At 38.2% G+C, this 22,055-nt stretch overlaps 1 protein-coding gene across 1 annotated transcript; it reads right to left on the reverse strand.

Annotated features, from left to right (window-relative positions):
- Positions 1–31: 31 nt before the first annotated feature.
- Positions 32–20,977, reverse strand: clic1 (chloride intracellular channel 1). The gene is made up of 6 exons (XM_067425584.1): positions 20,607–20,977; positions 12,002–12,111; positions 11,207–11,332; positions 10,966–11,072; positions 1,987–2,168; positions 32–1,907 (listed from the first exon to the last, which is right to left on the reverse strand). The coding sequence occupies exons 1-6, from the start codon at positions 20,643–20,645 to the stop codon at positions 1,746–1,748; spliced, it is 726 nt and encodes a 241-aa protein (XP_067281685.1). The 5' UTR covers positions 20,646–20,977; the 3' UTR covers positions 32–1,745.
- Positions 20,978–22,055: the final 1,078 nt, after the last annotated feature.

Genomic DNA, 22,055 nt, shown 5'->3' on the forward strand with positions numbered 1-22,055 from the left:
ATATATATATATGCTAAAAAAACTAAAACTCGAATAGAGGGTATGCATGTGACGTCAACGTTGGCCATAGTGACTGCTGTTGTGTCTCACTGTCTACATATTAGTGACGCCCACTGAGTGGCAGCAATGGTTTTTAGCGTGGATTCAGCAAAAAACACAAAACACATCTAAAATGGGAAAGAGTTTGGAGATAGATTGACTGTATATATATTTGACATGAAATCTGAGGTATTTTTTACAGACTGCCGAAAGCCACAGAAAAAAAGGGATCGCTGTAATTCTCAAACAACTAGACTCCAGGCAGTGCAACGTGGAATTGTTATATTGTATTTACAACTCATAAATTCAATATTTACCATCTTATATTCTGCATAATTTGATGTTTTTAAACTATACAAGTTTTAAGGGCTGGACATGACAATATATATAACACTGATATAAGTGATCATCCGGATTTAGACCTACCTACAATGTATTTATATAAATTGTCACTGTTAAATTTGCTTTATGCATTTCCCTGGTGTCAAAATCAGGAATATCAGGAAACACAATTCCTAGCTACTTGTCATGGATCAGTGGATCTTTGGTAAGTTTGAAGTAACACTAGGTGCATTTACATGGAGCACTGTAATCGCTTTAAAAGTCCACTGAATCTTTCAATCGGAATTATTTTAATCGGAATGACAAAAAAGTGTGCATGTAAACATGGCTTCTTATATAGAGTCCAACCGTTAGTTTAAACCGATAATCGTTTGTTTTACTCATGGTTTCAGTTTCCCCTATTAAATCCAGTCATGCATCACTCGGTCCAATTGAGGGGGCCTGTTCTGGTGGGAAATTAACTTCAATGCATACCCTCTATTATACACTAAGTAGTCACCCTTTTATACACTCATGGCCACTTCATTAGGTGTGCCTGTTCAGCTGCTCATTAATGCAAATATCTAATCAACCAATCACATTGCAATTAAACAAAATCAAGCAGATATAAATTCAACCGTAACTCAAATAACTATTTGTTGCAACTGAAGTTTGAAGACGAGCATTTCTAAATGCACAACACTTTGAACCTTTAAGAAGATGGGCTACAGCAGCAGAAGACCATAGCAGTTGCCACTCTTGACAGATAATAACAGAAAATCGAGGCTACAATTTGCACAGGCTCACCAAAATTGGACAATAGAAGACTGGAAAAACATTGCCTGGTCTGGTCTGGTTTCTGCTGTGATATTCAGATGGTAGGGTTAGAAGCTGGCATAAGAAGTTTGGATCCTTTCTGCTTTGTATCAATGGTTGAGGCTGTTGGTGGTGTGGGAATATCGTTAAAGACATACAAAATGTGCAGTGGTGGTGGTGGGGGGGATTCTAGTTTGTCCATCACACATAATGTATGACTTTAGAAGATTGGGAATATAAAACATAATTCATATGAAGTACTTCTAGGATAGTTCTATGATTTTGTAACATCAATCTACGTAATGTAAATAGCAGTTAGTACAACTTGGAAACCAATTTATGAACTGTATGCGACTGAAAAGATGTGAGTGAAAAGCTGTCATGTTGCTGGTGTGCCATTAAACAATTTGCATTACATAATCTAGATAATGAGTTGAGATAATGTAAGTGAGAGGGAAGGACAGTAATGGGGGAATGTAGTAACAACATCCATGTCACACACAACATGAAAAATATAGACAACACTAGGATAATCTGGAGATAGAATTGGTAATAACGTGTGTGTCCTTCTATTTGAGTGCCTTCACAACAGAGGAGTAGGCTACGTGTATCTCCTCATCGCTGGGGCAAGTGGAGGAGAATTCCTCTCGGGCATATGCCGCATCCAGATATCTCCACAGAGATGTCAGAGAGCGAGGGATGGAGAAACCTCGAAACTTCTGACACACAACCTAAAGGAAGGAAAAGAGAAGCTAAGCATTTGATTTTCAAACTCTTTTGCTTAAGGATCAGTCTGATGATCAATCTCACTTTGACGATGTGTAGCTTGGGCAGCAAGTTGCAGTCAGCCAGAGTGAGCTCCTGACCATCCAGGAAGGGGCGGGTGGAGGAAGTGACATCATCAGCACTGTTCTCATCAATCTCATCCGGTAAAGGAGAGCTTAGATAGTCATCTAACTTCTTCAGGGCCTTCAGTAAACCCTTCTCCAGATCTACACAAAGAAATCTTTTAAAAACCATTTCATTTTCTGCATTGATTTTTCCCATTGAAAGGGGGCTTCTCCAACTTTAAATAGCACAACCTGAAATACACACTAAAGCTTATAGAACCATAATTTTCTTTGTGTCATTGCTAGGCAGATGCAGGTGCTATTCAATATCCACAGTTGCCTGTTCACACCAGCATGAATGTCCAGCACAAAAATCTGGCTGGATTTTCACATTCGATTGATCTGTTCAGAACAATGCAGAAAATGCAATTTCAGTCTATGACAGTAGGTAACACTTATAGATAAGCAGAAATACAGCACAAAACAGAGTGGATAATATGACAGGTATACACTTTGCATTTTTTTTCTAGTTTATATTTCTGACACCCGCTTGACATGCTTTCAAAGGGCAGTCAAGATTTTTTTTTTCTCACCTCTTTTTCTTTTAACACTAAGTAGAGAGAGTTGGGTCATCTGCTATTCACTGTCACTAAATAGTTTGTTCACAAGGTCACACTTACAAATAAGTCGGATAGAAAAAATGTAATTTATATTTGGTATGCTGACCACAGAGAGGGCTTTGAGCTTTGTATTTGGCCTGAACTCAGAGTACTCGCCCCATATTCCTGGCTGTAGTAGGAACAAGCCAAGAGTGAGTTAGGGTGGTGGTGGAATGCTGAAAGCTGTCAAGGAAGGTCGGTGAGTCGACTGTGTATATACACATATAGGACTCCTCTCATGCTGATAGGATAGATGTGGTAATTGCTAAAGATGATTTGTTTGGATAGATCATTTTAACGTGCTCCTCCCAAACTTTGTTAGTAAAACATAATTTTCTGAGCACTATTAAGTCTATTCTTATTGGTTGGCCAGTTTTCTTCGCAGTGCAGTGGAAATGGGTTTAGAACACTGCCACATTGGCAGCATGTGGCTGAATTATAGCCAGACAAGCCAGACCCACATCAAGATGTTTGGTCAGGAAACTCACCATTGACAGGGCGGGATAAACGGTTGTCTTTCAAACTCCCTCTGCACTGCATGCACGCAATTAGATAGCGCTACAACCAACCAGAGCTAGTTGAAAGATTAAACTTTCACCGCATCCGGTTGGCAAAACTCATAACACATCTTCCCTTCTTAAGAATGACTTCAGTGCTGTTCTTTTCTCAGAGAAAAGCTTAACTCCAAGTCTTCCAGAGTCGCTCAAAGCTGTTTCGGGTCAAAGCTGATTCGAAAGACCGCCGTTCCACAGTTTCTGTGTTTACTAGAAGCACGCAAGCGCAACTCTGCCGTCATTATGTTAAGCCCTGCCCACCGACTCGGGATTGGCCCGACCATAGTTTGCCGTTTATAGCTCAGAACTGTATTGAGAGTTGCTAGATGACACTCGCGGGCAGATTCGATTTGCTGCCGCTAGGGTGCGTCTAGATTTCTAGGCTAACTGTATTAGTACAAAAAGACATAACCTGCTGTTTATTCAAATTCTATCACATCAAATTCTAAACATTTATCTTGGTCTTAATCTCAAAACTTAGCCAATCAAAACAATTTATCTCTGCTTATGTGCTTTCTCACACTCACTCACTGCATCCAAAAACCCTTACTAAAAAGAAGTTTACTTCCAGTTCATTTTATGAAGTATACTTAAAGGGATAGTTCACAGTAGAAAAAAAAATCACCTTCGAGATCTACAAAATTAATCAATGGCATGCGTTTACGAGGGACTGTTGTTTCAACGTATTACGCAGGAGTAGCATAAGTTTCAGTAATGAACACAGAAGTGTAAGGGATAGAAGTTCTCTGAAAGAAGAATGTCATAATATCTAGGATGACTTGAGGGTGAATAAATCATGGCCAATTTTCATTTTTGGGTGAACTATCCCTTTAAAGCTGCAGTCTGTAAGTTTTGCCTCTTTGTCGCCATCTCTGTTTGAAACCTGCTATTGCTGTTATTTGCAGCGTTATCTCGTATATTTTATATATATATATATATATATATATATATATATATATATATATATATATATATATATATATATATATATATATATATATATATATATATATATTAGGGGTGTAACGGTTCACAAAATTCACGGTTCGGTTCGATACGATACACTGGTGTCACGGTTCGGTTCGGTACGGTTCGGTATGTTTTAGATACAGCAAAAAGAAAAAATTGGCAGAAATTACCTTTTTTAATTATTTTTTTATTAAAACTAACAAAGTATGATTTTTTGTTGTTGTATGATTTTACCCATCTTCTATGTAGTTACAGGAATAAGACATTAGCTCTTTACATTAGCGTGTGCGGTGCGTGTTGCGTGTGCGTTGCAGGAGCCCCACACCCTGTAGTGCTTTACATGCTGCGTTTGCAGTCCGCAACTGATCCGCTGTTGCACACCACAAACACAGCATTTATTCATTATTTTTTATTTAAAATCCAAAAGTTTTTACTGAACATGCCTCGTCAGAATTCCAATTTTCTTTGTTTACTCTTTAATAGAAGTCAGGTTACGTATAGCCTACTACATTTAAACAACATTTTATTAAATTCATTTATTCATATTTATATACTTTAGATTTAGCTCACACAAGTGGCAAAACATTTAAACATAGTTTATAGCCTCACAAACATTTTAAATTAGAAACTTACAATAGTCTATTCAAAAACAGCCGACTCTCGTCTTTTCTTTCGTTTTTACACCCTTTTAAAAGAAATCCTGCAGGTCAAAAAGAACTTTGCTTTTCACCTCCAAGAAAGTACGAGTGCTCTTCATTATGGCACATTTTTTTTAACCTAAATGCCAGGTATGGTGTTGTTTTGTTGCTTTACTTGAGAAAAAAAAAGCCATGTGTTGACTTTGAAACAAGAGTATATTTTAAATGATATGCATCTGTGGTGAAATGACTAGATTTTCGCGTCAGTACATGTTTATTTTAATGCGAACAATGTTCTACCACTTTAATGCAGCAACGCAGCGCAGCAAAAAATAGACTCGGTACGAAAACGATCCGTGCACTGCTGCAGATGCAACGCTCCTGGAACAGACTGACGGACAGCACCCGCGTGCAGTTTGAAAGCTGTCATCCCATGGGTACGGGAAAAAATACGCACCGCACACGCACTGCAGACGGAGTATGTGTGAAACGGGCGTTAGGTCTCATATCCGCGGCTATAAATGGACCACTCGCCGCGGTGATGTCTTTTGCCATTTGAATAAGTTGGAAATGTCTGTCTAAATGCTGCGGGGATAGTTTGTGGGATAGTTTGTGGCTGTTTCTCCTTTTTATCGTCTTGTTGTCGGCGTAAAGACAACAAGATCGTCTTGTTGTCGGCTTTGATTGACATGACATGAATTATTCCCGCTGCTGTACCATCAGCAAATGCGACATACCGTTGTTTTTTAATCCATCAATCTTGCCAACACCATCATAGCTTACCAAGAATCCAAAGTTCACCCAAACACCAGACCTGTTGGTTATTGGAGGATCTTCTATTTCTGGTTTGTTAAACGCAATTGCCATTTTGCCACGAGCATTCAGCGCGTAGCCTACTGAGTAAGCGAGAACCTGACTGAGCAGCCTAAAACATATTTGGTTTTTTTTCTTTTTTTTTTTCACTTCGGCGGTGTCAGGGGCATTGGCTGTTATGTCGTTTTGGTTATTGGGCTACCTTGTTGAACGCATATTATTATATTTCACACACTTTTTAATTTTCCAAATCTAATTAATTAGTCCAAGAACCGTTCGGTACATAATGCGTACCGCGTACCGAACCGAAAGCCTCGTACCGAACGGTTCAATACGAATACGCGTATCGTTACACCCCTAATATATATATATGTATATATACATATACGTATATGTTTCTGTCTTATTATTTGAACTTAAGTTTAACAAATTTGAAAAAACTATGTACACGTTCAATTTGTTCGATGTGCCAAAGCAATGAATATCCACAGTTTAGCTTGCATAGACTGCTGTTGTGATCACTGTGTGACGTGATTTGAAAAAGTGACCAAAGTATTGAGAAATGTGTCCTAATGATAAAACATAAAATGTGCAACACTACATTTTACAACCAAATTGTATGTCATATAAAATTACTTTAAATTGCACTGTAAACTTTTCCTCAACATGCAAGTTCCTGAAAATTAAGATTGATACACAATCCACAGTGTCAAATACAGCTCAGTATTAGATATACTGTGAATTTAATGTGAGTTAAGCACATTGCATTTTTCTGACCGAGCACAGTCTTGGGCAATTACTTCCTGTTGCATGCATCAAGACCGCAAGTGTGGTTATTGGGACAGACCCAAAATGTAGTGACGAATGACAATCATCGTGGTTGTTATACAGTTTATCCCATATCACTTGATGACATGGTGTTAAGGGGTTGAACATTCTCTAAAAATTAGAACATTTATCTAAAAAAAGATAAAAATAAAAACTTAAAATAATCTCTTTTATAATTTGGCATGTGGCTGTTTTCTGAATGACCAAATCATCAAGCTCATGTAAAATAGAACACATGTCTGCACCTGATGTTTAAGTGTTCTTGTAAGATTTTTCTGACATCTTGAGAACCAAGAGCTTACGATGCATCAACAGGATATCATTGTTAAATGGTATCGCTCAGATGACAGATGATACAAAGTATTAGATAAATGGCATAACAGTAACATTATTAAGAACAGGGCATTCCTCCAAAATGAATGAGAAGACAAAGAGAAAACTGGTCAGGGAGGTTGTTAAGAAACCTACAGCAACATTAAGAGTCGCAGATTTTTCTGGAAAGTACTGGTTGCCTCCTACATGTTTTGACTAAAACGTCACTTTGGTTTTCAGTGGCATTGCATAGGTTGTAATTTTAACATTAAAGAATAAGAGGTTCTGATATGATTCATTTTTTACATGACAAAAAAAACTGTTGTTTTAATAGGGGCATCTGTCAATTGAACACCCATTTCAGGTCCTGGAGTTTCTTCTAATGAGTTTAGTCAGGTGTGTATGATTAAGGAGAAACACAAAACATGCAGTGTTGGGGGATATCCAGGACCAGGGTTGAGAAACACTTGCTGTGTCCAAAATACTGTCATGCTGTACATACTGAGTAAGTGCTACATTTGATTTGAACATACTTAGATACCGTTAAAAAATTAAGTTCTATATAGTATGAATAGATATAGAATGAATTAAATTTGGACAAACTACATTTGCCGTGTTGTTATCTACCAGTGCCAGTTCACTTCCAATTATAAATCCTGTTTCAGACCTGCCAATCTTGGAATTGTTTTCCCATTAGTGTACCATCATTGTGAAGGGATAGGACACAGGGTTTGAGGGGAGGTTTATATTCTCAAATTTTTCTCAAACATATAAATTGGTCGTGAAGAAAACAATGCATAAAAAGACATTTATATTCAAGAAGAGACCGCTATTTGTGAATAATCTCACTTGTTGAGAAGCCATTTTAGAAAGAATGAGTTCATTCAAGGGGTTGAATCTCTAACCCACAATCTTTAAATGTGTTTCCCCTCTATGTGACATTGACAGTCTGCAAGACTTACTGTGGTTACTGAAGTACTGTGACTACTGTACTATCCTAGGTACTACGCTTAAGAAATCAGTCAGGCGGCGGGAGTGGAAGGGGGATCAAGGGGGATTTTGTGTTGCTGTTGATTTAAGTTTTGGTTTGAATAAAAGGCGTTATGCATTTGTCAGTGAACCCAATCCAGCCTGATCTGCCAACGATTTGATTTCGCCCTGTAGTCTGGGAACCTGTACATTTATTTCTAGGGATGCACGATATTATCGGCACAACATCGGAATCGGCCGATAAACGCTTAAAGTATAAAAATCGGCATCGGCCAAAATGAAAAAAATTATGCCGATATGCCTTGCCGATATGATAACGTGTTAATATGCGCCTGCAATAACTCACGTGTGCAAGGAGTGCTACAGCAATGAGACCATGTCAGCACTGCGGTCATTCTTAAAGTGAAAACAACCTAATACATTGCATGTACAGTGATTTATACTGACTGTTTTTAAATGCTGCCTTAAATTTGTGAATGCACGTGACCATCAGCAGCAGATTTGCCTGGTATTCACAACAACTAGACCAAAACGAACCCAAAACAAGCCCAATTGCGTCTCCCCACTCTCTAGCGCGTGCTGCAGCCTCCACAGCAGCAGAAGCTCCTCCAGGTCCTAGTGCCGGCCACCCAGACAGCTATATATTTATACATGTAGTGGGGGCGCTGTTATTACAGTTATACAATGAAAAGTAGAATACACAAATAAATTAAAGTTACTTCGTTCTGAATAAACAAATCAGTAATGATGTCATAAATCACAAGCAAGACACTTGTAAATTAAATACTTTTATATACCATGTATTAATCTGTAATAAAATTTTAGGAAATGGATGATGAAAAATAATCCAAGGAGCTCTACAATAGGTGTGCACAAATGCTAAATCCCAAAATACAATATTTAGGTTACAGCTGCATCTGGGGTAAAAAAATATTTTTTTATTTTATTTATTATTGGTTAAATTTATTATTGTTATTTTCAGGGCTTTTAATATACTCTTATCATACAAAGAACTTTATTAACATTTATTTATCTTCAACAAGAATCCTTTTAGTAAGGAGACCTCAGAAATCTGAAACCAGTATGAAAAAAAAAAAGTTTCTGCTCAAAATGGTGTTGTTTCCAAACAAAGGTAACAAATAAACATATATCGGCATCGGCATCGGCCAAAAGGAGCTGAAAAATATCGGCATATCGGCAGAAATCGCTAGATAAGCGATTGGTCGCTGCCCGTTGATCACACCTGTTGTGGTCTGATAAGTTGAAGGACTATCCAACTGCATAGCCATTTGAATTATGCTCGTTTATCATGCCTCTTGTGGTCTGACTGGTTGAAGGACTATTCAATTGCGTACAGAGTCAAATACATAGCAGACTCCCCAGACCAATGTTCAATCTTTAATTGAGCTTGGTCTGGTGGTAGCAAGACAACTACCAGCATACTTTGAGGTCAAAATGTGCACTTGCTACGCAAAATGCTTACAGGTTGGCATGTCTGCTCTTCCATGGCCTCATGGGATAGTAAAGTGTCCATCAAATGTGCACTTCAGACTCTCTTCAGAGTCTCGACGGGTACTTTTCGCCTGCTGTTTTTCGAATGCTATGTATTCAGATATACTAGTCTTTTGGAGTACTGTTTCTTTCAGACTATACAGTAGGGAAGTATTTGACTTGTAGTTGCACAGCAACTGTGTAAGTGCATCATTGATTTCATAGCACAGTCTGTTCACTGAGGTTGTTGTGGTCTAAATCTGTAATCCAGAAACATTGGATTTTGATTTAAGCCAAATTTATACTTCTGCATCAAGTGTACGCAGTACCATACGCATAGACGTGTTGCATACGCCTTACCCTTCACCGTACCCTGACGCGCACCTCTCCAAAAAAGTAACTACGCGTCTATTCTGCGTGGCCCACAAACGCTGTGATTGGTCTGCCAGAACACCTCCCTCAGGTCTATAAATAAATAAATCTGCGATAGGAGTGCGTGTTCAGAAATTATAGTTTCATCCCATATCTGATATACACAGTGCAGAGTGCAGAGATTTGTAGTGCAGAGATTCTTTGTTAGTGAATAAATATACATAGATCCACTGTGTATAGTTGATTTATTTTTTTCATTAAAACCAGATATGGTAATCAGTGATTGTATATCAAGAACAGGGACACATCATAATGGGTGCTTGTCATTTTGTGATTTAAACGGAATTAATCTCCACAACAACGATCGATTGAAGCACTAGTCAGTGCACGAGCCATCTGAAAACAGTGGCCACGAGCACTCTGCATTATTTCACAAACGCATTCAGTGCCTGATCGCCTCTTATGTTACTCTACTAATCAATTAGAGATGCTTAATTTGTATTAAATACAACAACTCAAGGTGCAAAAAAAGAGCTGCTATCTGACAGTGTAAACAAGTAATTTCTTCAGCTATTGCCTTGAGATGGGGGTTACCATCAACATGCCTGTGGACACTGCCCACTAGCGGCCTGCATGTGTAATTGCATATTGACCCAGACAACAACATAGAAGTATAAATTAAAAACAACGCGTAACTTGCAGCATAAAGGATACAGCGTAGGTCCAAAGCAGAAGTTTAAATCAGCTAGCCTGACAGGCCAGACCCACATCAAGACGCCCTCTGCACGGCGTGCACGCAATTGGATAGCGCTACAACCAACCAGAGCAACGAAGGTGAAGCAGAGCTCATTGACAGATTAAACTTTCGCCGTATCCGGTCGGTAAAACTCCGAACACATCTTCCCTTCTTAAGAATGACTTCAGTGTTGTTCTTTTCGCAGAGAAAAGCTTAACTCCAAGTCTTCCAGAGTCGCGGTCAAAGCTGGTTCGAAAGACCGCCGTTCGACAGCTTCTGTGTTTACTAGAAGCACGCAAGCGCAACTTGGCTGTCATTTATGTTAAGCCCCGCCCGCCGACTCTATACACGATGTGATTGGCCCGACCAGATTTTGTTTTTTACAGCTCAGAACAGTATTGAGAGTTGCAAGATGACACTCGCTATGGTGCGTCGAGATTTCTAGGCTATAAATCAGCCTTAAGTCTGACAGACAAAATGAAACAAAACTGTCTGTTTACAGCTGGTTGTGAATCTCACATCTGAACCATAATGCTGGTCACCGTTTTAATGAATAAATGAAATTATGAAAATAAACAGCAGCATCCTTGCACTCACTGTCATTCATCTGAGGGTTTGAATTCTTAATGTAGGCTGAAAACTTTGAGAACACATCAAGACCTGCAGTGTTAGATTCAGGATTACGAGCTGCCAGCCTTGGATATCTGTGTCGTAGAGAGGGATAAAGAAGAGGACGACAGATAGCAAACATAATGAGATGGAATACAAATACAAGCACAGTGATATATGGAACCACAGAATGAAGGAAAATAAAGCTTGCATTAATGAAAAAAGTTACTTAGGAGGGCAGAGGGTTTCCTCCAGGAACTCTTCTATCTTGTTGGTGTCCGTCTTCACCTCTGTACCGTACAACAGAAAAGGGGGCTGAGCACCAGGGGCCAGATCTTTAAGAATGTCTGGCTTCCTAGTCACAAAACAGAGAAAGAGAAATAGCACTACTTTTGTAAAATGCTGTATGCATACTGTGCAGAGCTTGTTAATTTTCTGCATTTTCTGGAATACCTGGATGACCCATTTCATTTGCCAAAAGCACACTGCTCAAGATCCCACAATGCAATGCACTTAATTTGACCTTAATTTACACATTTTTATTTCTGGAATACTGTGGCAATAAAGCAGCATACTACTGGATTGAAACAGTAATATGCTAGGTTTCAATGCATACTTAAAGGGATAGTTCACTTTAAAATGAAAATTCTGTCATCCTTTACTCACTCTCAAGTTGTTTCAAACCTGTATGAATTACTTTCTTCAGCTGAACACAAGGGAAGATTTTTTTGAAAAATGTCAGTAACCAAACAGTTAACTGTAGCCATTGACTTCCATAGTAGGAAAAAAAAAATACTATGGAAGTCAATGGCTCCAGTTAACTGTTTGGTTACTGACATTCTTCAAAAAATCTTCCCTTGTGTTCAGCTGAAGAAAGTAATTCATACAGGTTTGAAACAACTTGAGGGTGAGTAAAGGATGACAGAATTTTCATTTTAAAGTGAACTATCCCTTTAAAATAATGACTTTATGCAATTGCAGTTAGGTTTGTGAATGTCAGCATGAGTTGCACAGAATCACCAACCTCTTCATGTCAACAGTAGTCACATTAAAGGTCACGCCTTTCAACCACAGGACCATAAAGAGCCGCTGAGAGAATGGGCAGTTCCCAATACTCTGACCATCATTTCCTGCCTACACACACATATAGAAACAGAGAGAATGACTACAGGTTTCTGAAAGACTGTGTATCCCCAAATTACGCTTTCACATAATTACAAAAAAGTACTGGTGCTTTGTTGTTGCAACTACTGTACAGTTTCAGCCTGTTGTAAGAAATCATATTGTACCCAAATCATGATTGTTAGTTTGCACTCAGAATAATTAGCACCAAGCTACATACTCCCCAAATTACAAGTGCATGGCTGAGTAAGAACAGAGTGTGGGTACAAGAATGGGCTGCCTGCAGTCCTAACATGTGTCCCTTCGAGAATGTGTGATGCATTATAGAGCTGCACGATTCTGGATAAATTGATAATCACAATTTTTGGTTTGTTTCAAAAAGACATCACAATTCTCAACAGACCACTAAACAATGTAATTTACTAGAGGTTCTGAAAAAGGTGCAGAATAATTTCTGCAGTGTATTTAAAATATTTTTTAATTAATTATTTTAAACAATTAAAACTTTGAATACATGATTCAATAAATGACTCATAAACACTTCACTTGTTCCAGGGAGAGAAGCAATAGGTTAACAGAATATAACCAATATAAGGTATTTTAATGTAATTTAATGTCATTAATGTTCTTAATGTAACAAACAACATAATTCAAGAAATTTGTCTGATTTGAAAAAGAATATCAGAAGAATATCAATGTAAAATGTATACCATAAAATGCAATGTAAGTCGCTTTGGATAAAAAATGCATAATGTATAAATACAAATGTATAATGTAAAGAATATCAGGCCAAATCAGAGGAGCTAGGGATGGAGGAGGATAATTAGCTCCTGAGCAACAATTAAGCTGATTTTGTCAAAGGTTTACACAGATGAATCGTTATCATTTAGGAATGAGATTAGTTTGAATAGAGATCACAGTCTTTTAACAATTAATCGTGTAGCTCTAAAGCATTATAAACTGCAAAATAAAGCAATAAAGGCCATATACAATTGTAAAGTAAAAAACCTGCATAATGAATGGGGAAAAATTCCAGTGGCTAAACTTAAAGGGTTAGATAGATCATGAGCTAAAAAAATTAGCCCATGATTTACTCACCCTCAGGTCATCCTTTGTGTATATGACATTCTTCTTTCAGATGAATAAAATTATATTTTTATTATATATATTAAAAAGGATAATTAAAAAAAACCCTGGGTCTTCCAAGCTTTATAATGGCAGTGAATGATTGTTTCGAAGTCCATAAAAGTGCATCTATCCATCATAAAAGTGAGGGTTAATAATAAAGGCCTTCTGAAACAAGTGATGCATTTATGTAGAAAATATATGTTTAAAACATTATAGACTCAAATAACTATCTTCTGGCGGACCGATTTACAAAAGGCTTTAGCCTATCAATATTATGCTGTGAAGCAGGAGAGTCTTAGGAGAAGCAAGGTTATTTCTGACCGTTATTCTGACCGTGTTATTTCTGACCGTGACCAACCTGACAGTTGTGTACTGTGCTCGATTAACTGAGAATTCTTACAGCTCTTGCAGGTTGTTGGCCTTGCTTCTATTGCTCTCCCCTTTTTGTACGTCGCTGTGGATAAAAGCGTCTGCTAAATGATTAAATGTAAATGTTAAATGTAATTTCTGCATATTTTTCTGTTGATATGAAAAATCATGTACATTTAGTAATATAGGGGGTGAATTATGTATATTACGATGCTATGATGAACTATATGCCTTTCTCCACTGAGGTTCTATGACGTTCAAAACATTTTTAAAGTGTTAGTTCAGCCCAAAATTTAATATCTGTCATTAATTACTCATGTCGTTTGTTACCCGTAAGTCCTTTGTTCATCTTCAGAACACAAATTAAGGTATTTTTATTAAAAGGGGCATAAATTGACTAATTACTTTTCCTTGATTTGCAGACATATTGATATTAAAACACAATGCTGTGCCTTCTATATGGAATATGGCAGGAATGGTGCAACTGTGAGTAAAACATGTTTTTATATGTGATAGTATTGCATTGGAATTAGACTCGGACATGTAAGCCCGTTAGCCTGGATGCCAGCCGAACGTAGCCTCGCCCACAACATTTTTAGGTCGGGCAGTTTGGTCTGGCATCGCTCCATAGAGGAGTAAGTATCTCCGAACAGAAACTGTTCGGACCAATGAAATCATCAGGGTGGGCTTTAGACGATGACGGACAGATGATAAACAGTAACATAATAATGCATGCCATCAAGGGGGCTTGGATTATATTTACTCAAATCCTAAACGGAGAGCTTGTTTGATGATCATGTTGGGTAAGTACTCTGTGTATCAATAAATTATTTTATTTTTTTACAACACTGGCTAAGATCGTTTATTCCAGCGCGTGTTGCAGACAGGGTTGCCAAGTTTTTACAACAAAATCAGCCAACTACTAGCCCTAAACAATAGCTTCTCGTTGGGGGTTCTCCGGGGGAAAAATGGTGTTTGGGGGGTAAAATGTGTGTTATTTTGGCAAGATTGCCTGCTAAAATTCGCACTCATGGGTCTATATATCACATAATAGTCGCTTCAACCCTTGGACATAAAACAACCGCGGAAAAAAACGCGGACTTGGCAACACAGTGCAGTTGAGGCCTGTCTGTTGACATTTGACAATGCGTCGCTTCGTTGCTGTGATTGGTTGTAGGTCTGTCCAATTGAGGTCTTTCGTGGTTCGGTTGAAACACGCCTCATAATCACAGCCCAATGGAGCAGTTTCAGACTCATATTCTGACTAGAATTGAGTATGACCACGTCAGGCTATAAGCCCGTCGGCCGGCCGGTGATTCTTAAATAATGAAATAACATTCCTTTTTTGATCTACGTATGTAGTTCACTCTCTTGACGTGATATCTGAAGGACGTGTGAATCCACCAAATGGGCGAAGTGTAATACAAAATAATATTCCAATCAATCACGGGTGGATGAGAAATAAATCATTGTGTTTATCTGATAAAGACATTTACTGTGATTGAGAGAATCATCCCTGTTGCTACTTTCAAAACAATACCTTCCTCATGTGAACTGAACTGACAGGGGAGATGAAGCTCATTAAATATGCAAATCTTCTCCAATCCTAGCCATGGACCAGGAATGGAAATTGGCACCCGCCACCAGCCAAATGCGGGTGATTTTGAGTTGTGGAGGTTAACTCGCTTCACCTACCTGCCACAGTGGCGGGTTAATAAAAATATCTACTGTTTCACCTCTTTGTAAACTTTGTTTAATGCATGCGGGTGCTGCTGCCTTATGTTCGAATATGAGCAGTCGTTTTCGCCGTCATCATCACCCGGTTGTGTGTAACGTTAGAGCCAGAAGACGCGAATGAGGAGGACTCGCGTGTGCTGAGAGAAGATTCTGTCTCTGTGTATCATCTGAAAGCGCGCTCTCGTCTCACAGCGCGCAAATATTGAGTTCTCTTTCAAATCTTGCGCTTGAACGGACAAACTCCCACAAAAAGTATATTAACATGTCCATCTTGATGATATCCAAGCAGACATAGTCTGTATATGCCTTAAGTGAACTGTATACAATCGAGAAAGTCTCGAAAGACGACACATATACTTCATTAGGTTTTAAATTGGCAGTAGCCTTTACTGCTCTGTTTAATGTCAAACAAAAGATAAGGACATCACTCACTGCTCTTGATTGAATAGCTTTTGTAAGTTTAATAAGGATGAATCTTTAATTGAAATTAAATAAAATGCAGTTATTCTGATTACTTTATTCAATTGATGTACCTTTCTGCAGGCCAAAAACTAAGACTAATAGTTTCATTGTTTGGACTAAAAACCTAAAACTGGAAGCCATAAAAGACCACGAATCACCCAAATGCCACATCCAGGTTAAAAAAAAAAAAAGAGCGCATAGACCCCTAATCATTTCATGAAATGTATAACAGTTTATGGTTTGTGTGTGTATAAGAGAAAATGTCAGCATTTTATTGAGACTTGAGATTAAATAAACTGCTTAAGTATTGTAGAGTGTTCGGCACTTTGCGTACGTGATCCAGTGTTCGGCACTTTGCGTACATGAGTTTTTGTTGTAGATCTGTAGTCTGTCTTTAAAAAAAAAAAAAAAAAAAAAAAAAAAAAAAAATTGTTGTGTATTGTGCTAATTAATTGAGATTTCTTACAGCTCTTACAGGTTTTTGGCCTTGTCTGTTCCGTTGCTTCTATTACTCTCCCCTTTTTTGTAAGTCGCTTTGGATAAAAGCGTCTGCTAAATGATTAAATGTAAATGTAAATGTAAATGTAGAGCTTGTAGTATTAATTTTCATGTGCAGTTACACATTGTCGGTTAAAAACAAGAAAGTGGCTGGGAAAAACATAGCCTGCCAAGCCAGACCCACATCAAGATGTTTGGTCTGGAAACTCACCATTGACAGGGCTCAATCCGAGGGGCGGGATAAACGGTTGTCTTTCACACTCCCTCTGCACGCAATAAGATAGCGCTACCACCAACCAGAGCAACAAAGGTGAAACGGAGCTCGTTGATAGATTAAACATTCGCCGTATCCGGTCGGCAAAACTCAAACACATCTTCCCTTTTTAAGAATTACTTCAGTGCTGTTCTTCGTTCTTTTCTCAGTGAAAAGCTTAAGGGGGGGGGGGGGGGGGGAATGCTGTTTCATGCATACTGAGCTTTTACACTGTTAAAGACTTGGATTCCCATCCTAAACATAGACAAAGTTTCAAAAACTAATGTTGGACGTTTGATGGAGTATTTCTTTGTCAAAAATACTCCTTCCGGTTTCTCACAAGTTTTGGAGAGTTTTTTTCAAGTATGGCTCGGTTTGACGTTAATAGAATGGAAGGTCCTTGTATGGGCCGTACAGGCTCTTCTGCCGGTAGGGTGCGCGCGCGCGTGACTAGAGCGAGAGAGGAAATGCACGGCCATAAACACTCGCTCAGATGCAGATCCACTCGTCCGTGAAAACTTATGACGTGCCGCGCTACCGCTCCACTTTATTCCTATGGGTGATATCAACGTTCAGCACAGCATTCCCGGAAGGCAGCGCTGCATTTGAACCGATTTGAACGGAGAAATGATGGGAAGCTTCACAACATCGCAGATTTCCACGGTCAATGCTGTCACAGGACTTCACCAAATCATACCAAAGAAGTGTGTTTTTGACACAGCGGTCCCAGCGATAAAGGTTCGGTCCTGCTTTGGAAGCAGCCGGTGAGTAAAACTGCTTCAAATGTCTATGCTGTTGGGTCGTCGCGTGAGTAAACATCATTAAACGACACGATCGCGTGCTTCGTCATTCAAATGCGCTAAAGTTAACGTTACTCCATTGTTGTTCTATATACCGTTACACTAGTCTGACGTGCAAAACCATTTTGCTTGCTACTGCTAAGGTTTAGTCGCATACAATAGTCCATAAACCAAATCATGTCCTCATAAACTGCGAGTAAAGACACACAAATGTTGACAGTCCACTAAATACAGTACATACCACAGAGACGGACGTCCTGCTGTTGCTGTTTCTCCTGTTCAATTTATTTCAGCCTGATTCTGGATCACGTATTAGCTGAATCCGATCGATAGCATACATGGGTCGATAGCATACTTGGGCTTCTCCACGCTTGAGGACGCTTTGGGTGTGCTCGTCATTCTTTAGCTCCGCCCACACGATACGCCTCCAGTCGCTCGTTTTTTTCCGGAAAGACTCGGTACAGCCTATATTTCTTTTATAAATATAATAAAACTAAAGACTTTTCGGATATATGAAGGATGCAATACTACTCTATAGGTACTCAAGATTGACATGAGATTGACTGAAACTGAGTTCACCCCCCCTTTAACTCCAAGTCTTCCAGAGTCGTAGTCAAAGCTGATTCGAAAGACCGCCGTTCGCCAGTTTCTGTGTTTACTAGAAGCACGAGCGCAACTCGGCCGTCGTCATTAAGTTAAAGCCCACCGACTCTAGACACGATGTGATTGGCCCGACCAGAGTTTGGCGTTTACAGCTCAGAAATGTATTGAGAGTTGCTAGACGACACTCGCGGGCAGATTAGATTTGTTGCCACTAGGGTGCGTCTAGATTTCTAGAGTGGCTGGTAGATTTTGAAATCCACCAGCCACAGTGGCCGGTGGACAAAAAAGTTAATTTCCATCCCTGCTGTGGGGAGGCCGTTTACCGTTTACTTCTAAGTCTCCAGTGTGTTATGTCCATCAAAACCCAGTGTTCAGGAGAGAGCCTCAAAACCAGTGTAGAAAATGGCCTATTAATTATTCATTATGATATTTTTGAATGTAAAAACCACACAAATGTCGTTAGTTGACCTCAGACAACAGTATAAAAAAATAAAAACAGCCAGTTCCTGACCCCTTTAAACTCTGATGGCTCAGAAAGGCCTCCATTTGGCAGCAATGACATTTTCTTTCTCAAGACCCATAAAAGGTACTAAAAACGTTGTTAAAAAGTCTACTAAGTTCTACAATAGTTTTATGAAGCGGCGAGAATAGTTTTTGCGTAAAAATAAAAATCTAAATAACAGCTTTATTCAACTTTATTCAATTATTGTCTTCCATCTGGGCCTCTGACATGAACTCTTGAAGCTCCAGGACGCACGCGCAATAATATGATGTAGAGCCGACATTCGGGCATCCAGGAAATGCAACTAAAGCACATTTAGGAACCGGGGTCAAAATAAAGTTCTGGGTAAAGATTTCCCCCTCAAAACGGCCCTGTTCGCGAGGTAGTACTTTTTCAAAGTTTGGGAACTTTCGAGGGTGGGACTTAGGCACTAAACATGCTGATTGGTTGAGCTTACCCAGCATTGTATTTTAACCTAAAAGTCAGTTTCTGTGCGTGCAGTAAGCGGCTACACACTTGCTTTTTTATGTCTTATGTCTCACCAGAAATGTGTCTGAAATGGGGCTGCTGCTATGTTAAACATAAATATATAGCCTACTCATACAGCAAAGACATCATTGGCAGAATTGACAGCAAAATATGCTACAGAATATTTCGTTCTTTGTTGACCAATGCAATATTTCAAAATCAATAATTATTTATTTAATCGTCTATTTATATGTACTTGTGTCAAAATATTTTCCTACTTTATATTTTGCCTGGACATGCTTCCAACATGCTTGCAAGTCTTGTGAAAAATAGGGGTTGGTTCTATTTCAAGCATGCATGTGTTTTCGATGCGGCTCGAGCAGGCAGTGTGCAAATTTTAACCTGCTCATAATTATTTGAAATATGCTGCAGAGCTCTGCAACATATTTTGAATAATTATTACGTATGCAAATTTGGACCCAAATGGGGACCCAGAAGTGGTTACGGAGCCAAAATTAAAACGGACACAGTACGCAGCCAGTAGCCTGCCAAAGAGTCGTTTGGTATTCAAATCAATAATGAAGTTTTAAAAATGCGACCGAAGGACCGATGACGAGGTTCAGGCTTTTATCTGCGGAGGACAAAATCCAGTGGGAACTGTAAAGCCGACTCAAATTTTAAATTTCAATAAACTCAAAATTTTAAGGCAACCAGGTTACTTACTTTTTAAAGCTGCTGTCCTTATCATTCTTGATAGTGTGCCCACTTCCCTTGCTGGAAATGTTGATTTGAATCCCTCACTTGTGGTCTGAGTAGCAACAATGAGGTTACATTGTTGTCATGACCCAGAAGGGAGTGAGGTGTAAGTGGTTAAGTGTAACAAAGGCGAGATAGGAAAGAGTTGTGCAGATAAACCTCACTCCCCTGGCCTCAAGAGGTGTACTAAGTGACTAAAGGTTGTGGTCTTTAGCATCCTTCTTTCTAATTAATTCCTTGTTATCATGCCCACCTCCAATACCAGAAGATTTTTAATATAGGGTGAATATAATTTACATTACAATTTTTGTTTTTTATTTATTGTAATTTTGCATACATGTATAGTTATACATTAAATGTTGTTTGGTTGTTAGGTCTTTTTTTATATATATATAAAAAGCATAAATAACAGGATAATGTAATAAATATTACATTATTAATGTAGTGAAATGTTTTGAATGGAATAAATGTTTTGGAAGAATGGTGTTCCTTTCCTCAAGTAGAGTTCTAGGAATGAAAGGAATCGGGCTATGTAGGTAATAACAATAATTATAAAAATAAATAAATAAATATTTAAATCTGGTGAATTTCATATGTAGTAAGACTTCAACATAGGTAAGTGTTAAGATTAAATTAATATACCACTGTTTTTATGCCTTATACGGGTTTCTTTCTTTTTTTCTTTTTTGTTGAATATTTCTACATTGCTTTTGTTGATTTCATAATGTAGCCTATAATGCATTACTCGTAATGTCAAACCCGTTTTCACATAATGAGTTCAAGGTTGTATTATGTTTTGAGACAATTACATTATAAACATTTGAATACATTAATTATAGTTTATTACTTTGTGCAGTTATTAAATTGTAAGTTGCTAAAATTGCATTAGTTCTAGATTGACTCATTAATAATGTCCTGCGGGTAAACTCACCTTCACAAAGAGCTCGACCTCAGGTTTCTCCTCACTCATGCTGGAATCCAAACAACAGTCTAGCAAGAGACAAATAACTGCAGCTAACGTACAGTTCGGTAAATTAATGTCTCTTGTCGCCTTTTTTTCCGAGCTCACTTCCGCTGTGCCTTGGTCAATTTGAAATTGTGTGCAACTTTTCCGCTATGAACTACGAATATGATAGTGGGTGGAAAAATTATACCAACGCCCACAACGACACTAAAAATGTCACCAAAAAGTGTGTAAAAAGTGTTACCGTTCGTGTCCGAAATCAATAACGGCTACAGCAAGATCGGCCATAGGCTACTTCCTCTCTCTCTCTCTCTCTCTCTCTCTCTCTCTCTCTCTCTCTCTCTCTCTCTCTCTCTCTCTCTCTCTCTCTCTTGATCGCTCTTTTGCGCTCTCTGGTTTCCTGATTTTGACGCGCTTGAACTTCCTCCTTGTAACCATATTATAACTGTTGAAGTTGATGCTACAGCATTCGCGCTCAAATGGACCCGTAACTGGCCAACATTTACACCAAATTAGTCACCTGATCAATACACATGATCACAGTAGTCACTTGTGTATTGCATATTTTATAATTTCTGCCTATTTTAGCAACTAGTCTATTAAGTAGGCATAGTCTAGTAACCAAGTAGCCTATTTGAGATTTAATTATAAGTCTATATTTATGTACTAGTCTAAATATATAATACATTCAACTTAATTGCAATGATTATCTGTTTAGAGCAAATGGTATCTCGAACTGATTAGGTAGGCTAGCTACTATAATAACAATATTGCCTTTATAGTAAGTTAAATATGTGAATATTCCTTTAAGAATTCGTTGTTTAAAGGGGAAGTGTGGCTTTGTTTTACAGCGTGCCTTCTGACACCTAGTGGTAGATAATACAACTTCTTCAATATTCATGTTTCAGTTATCTCATGAATAAATTCAATAATATTCCCATAAACACTGTAAAGTACTAAATAAACTATTTTCTTAATAATTATTGAATACCACTGACAGACAATTTAGAAACCAAGCAAAAGCAATTCCTCTGAAAGGTAAAATTATTTTTTGACTTGCTTACATGCAAATTAACTTTTACATATTTAATTGGCCATATTTAAATGAAGATATGTTACAATTTAATTATTTCACTCAACTTACCTATAGATGTCTGAAATGTACATCTATTTAAATAAAAATTAATAACAACCCCATTCATTATAATAAGTATTACATTTAAAAATAATAACACTAGTAACAACAACAGCATGCCACTTGAGGCCTTCTGTAGCCTACCAATTATGGGGGTCTGATTTTATCTTTTCAAAAAAAAAAAAAAAAAAAAAACCTACATACCCTAGTTAGTATTTAATACTGAGACAATAGAAAGTAGAACAAATAGCCTACCAGTAACATGAAAGTAAATACTAGGA

This window comes from Pseudorasbora parva, chromosome 19 (assembly GCF_024679245.1).
Source record: "Pseudorasbora parva isolate DD20220531a chromosome 19, ASM2467924v1, whole genome shotgun sequence".
NCBI classification, from domain to species: Eukaryota; Metazoa; Chordata; class Actinopteri; order Cypriniformes; family Gobionidae; genus Pseudorasbora; species Pseudorasbora parva.

Coding starts and splice junctions, on each gene's coding strand:
- clic1 (XM_067425584.1), bottom strand. CDS start 20,645: ATGAGTGAGGAGAAACCTGAGGTCGAGCTCTTTGTGAAG. Junction 11,073..11,206: donor GAAACCCTCTGCCCTCCTAA/GTAACTTTTTTC, acceptor TCTACGACACAG/ATATCCAAGGCTGGCAGCTC. Junction 2,169..10,965: donor AAACCCTCAGATGAATGACA/GTGAGTGCAAGG, acceptor TTCTTTGTGTAG/ATCTGGAGAAGGGTTTACTG.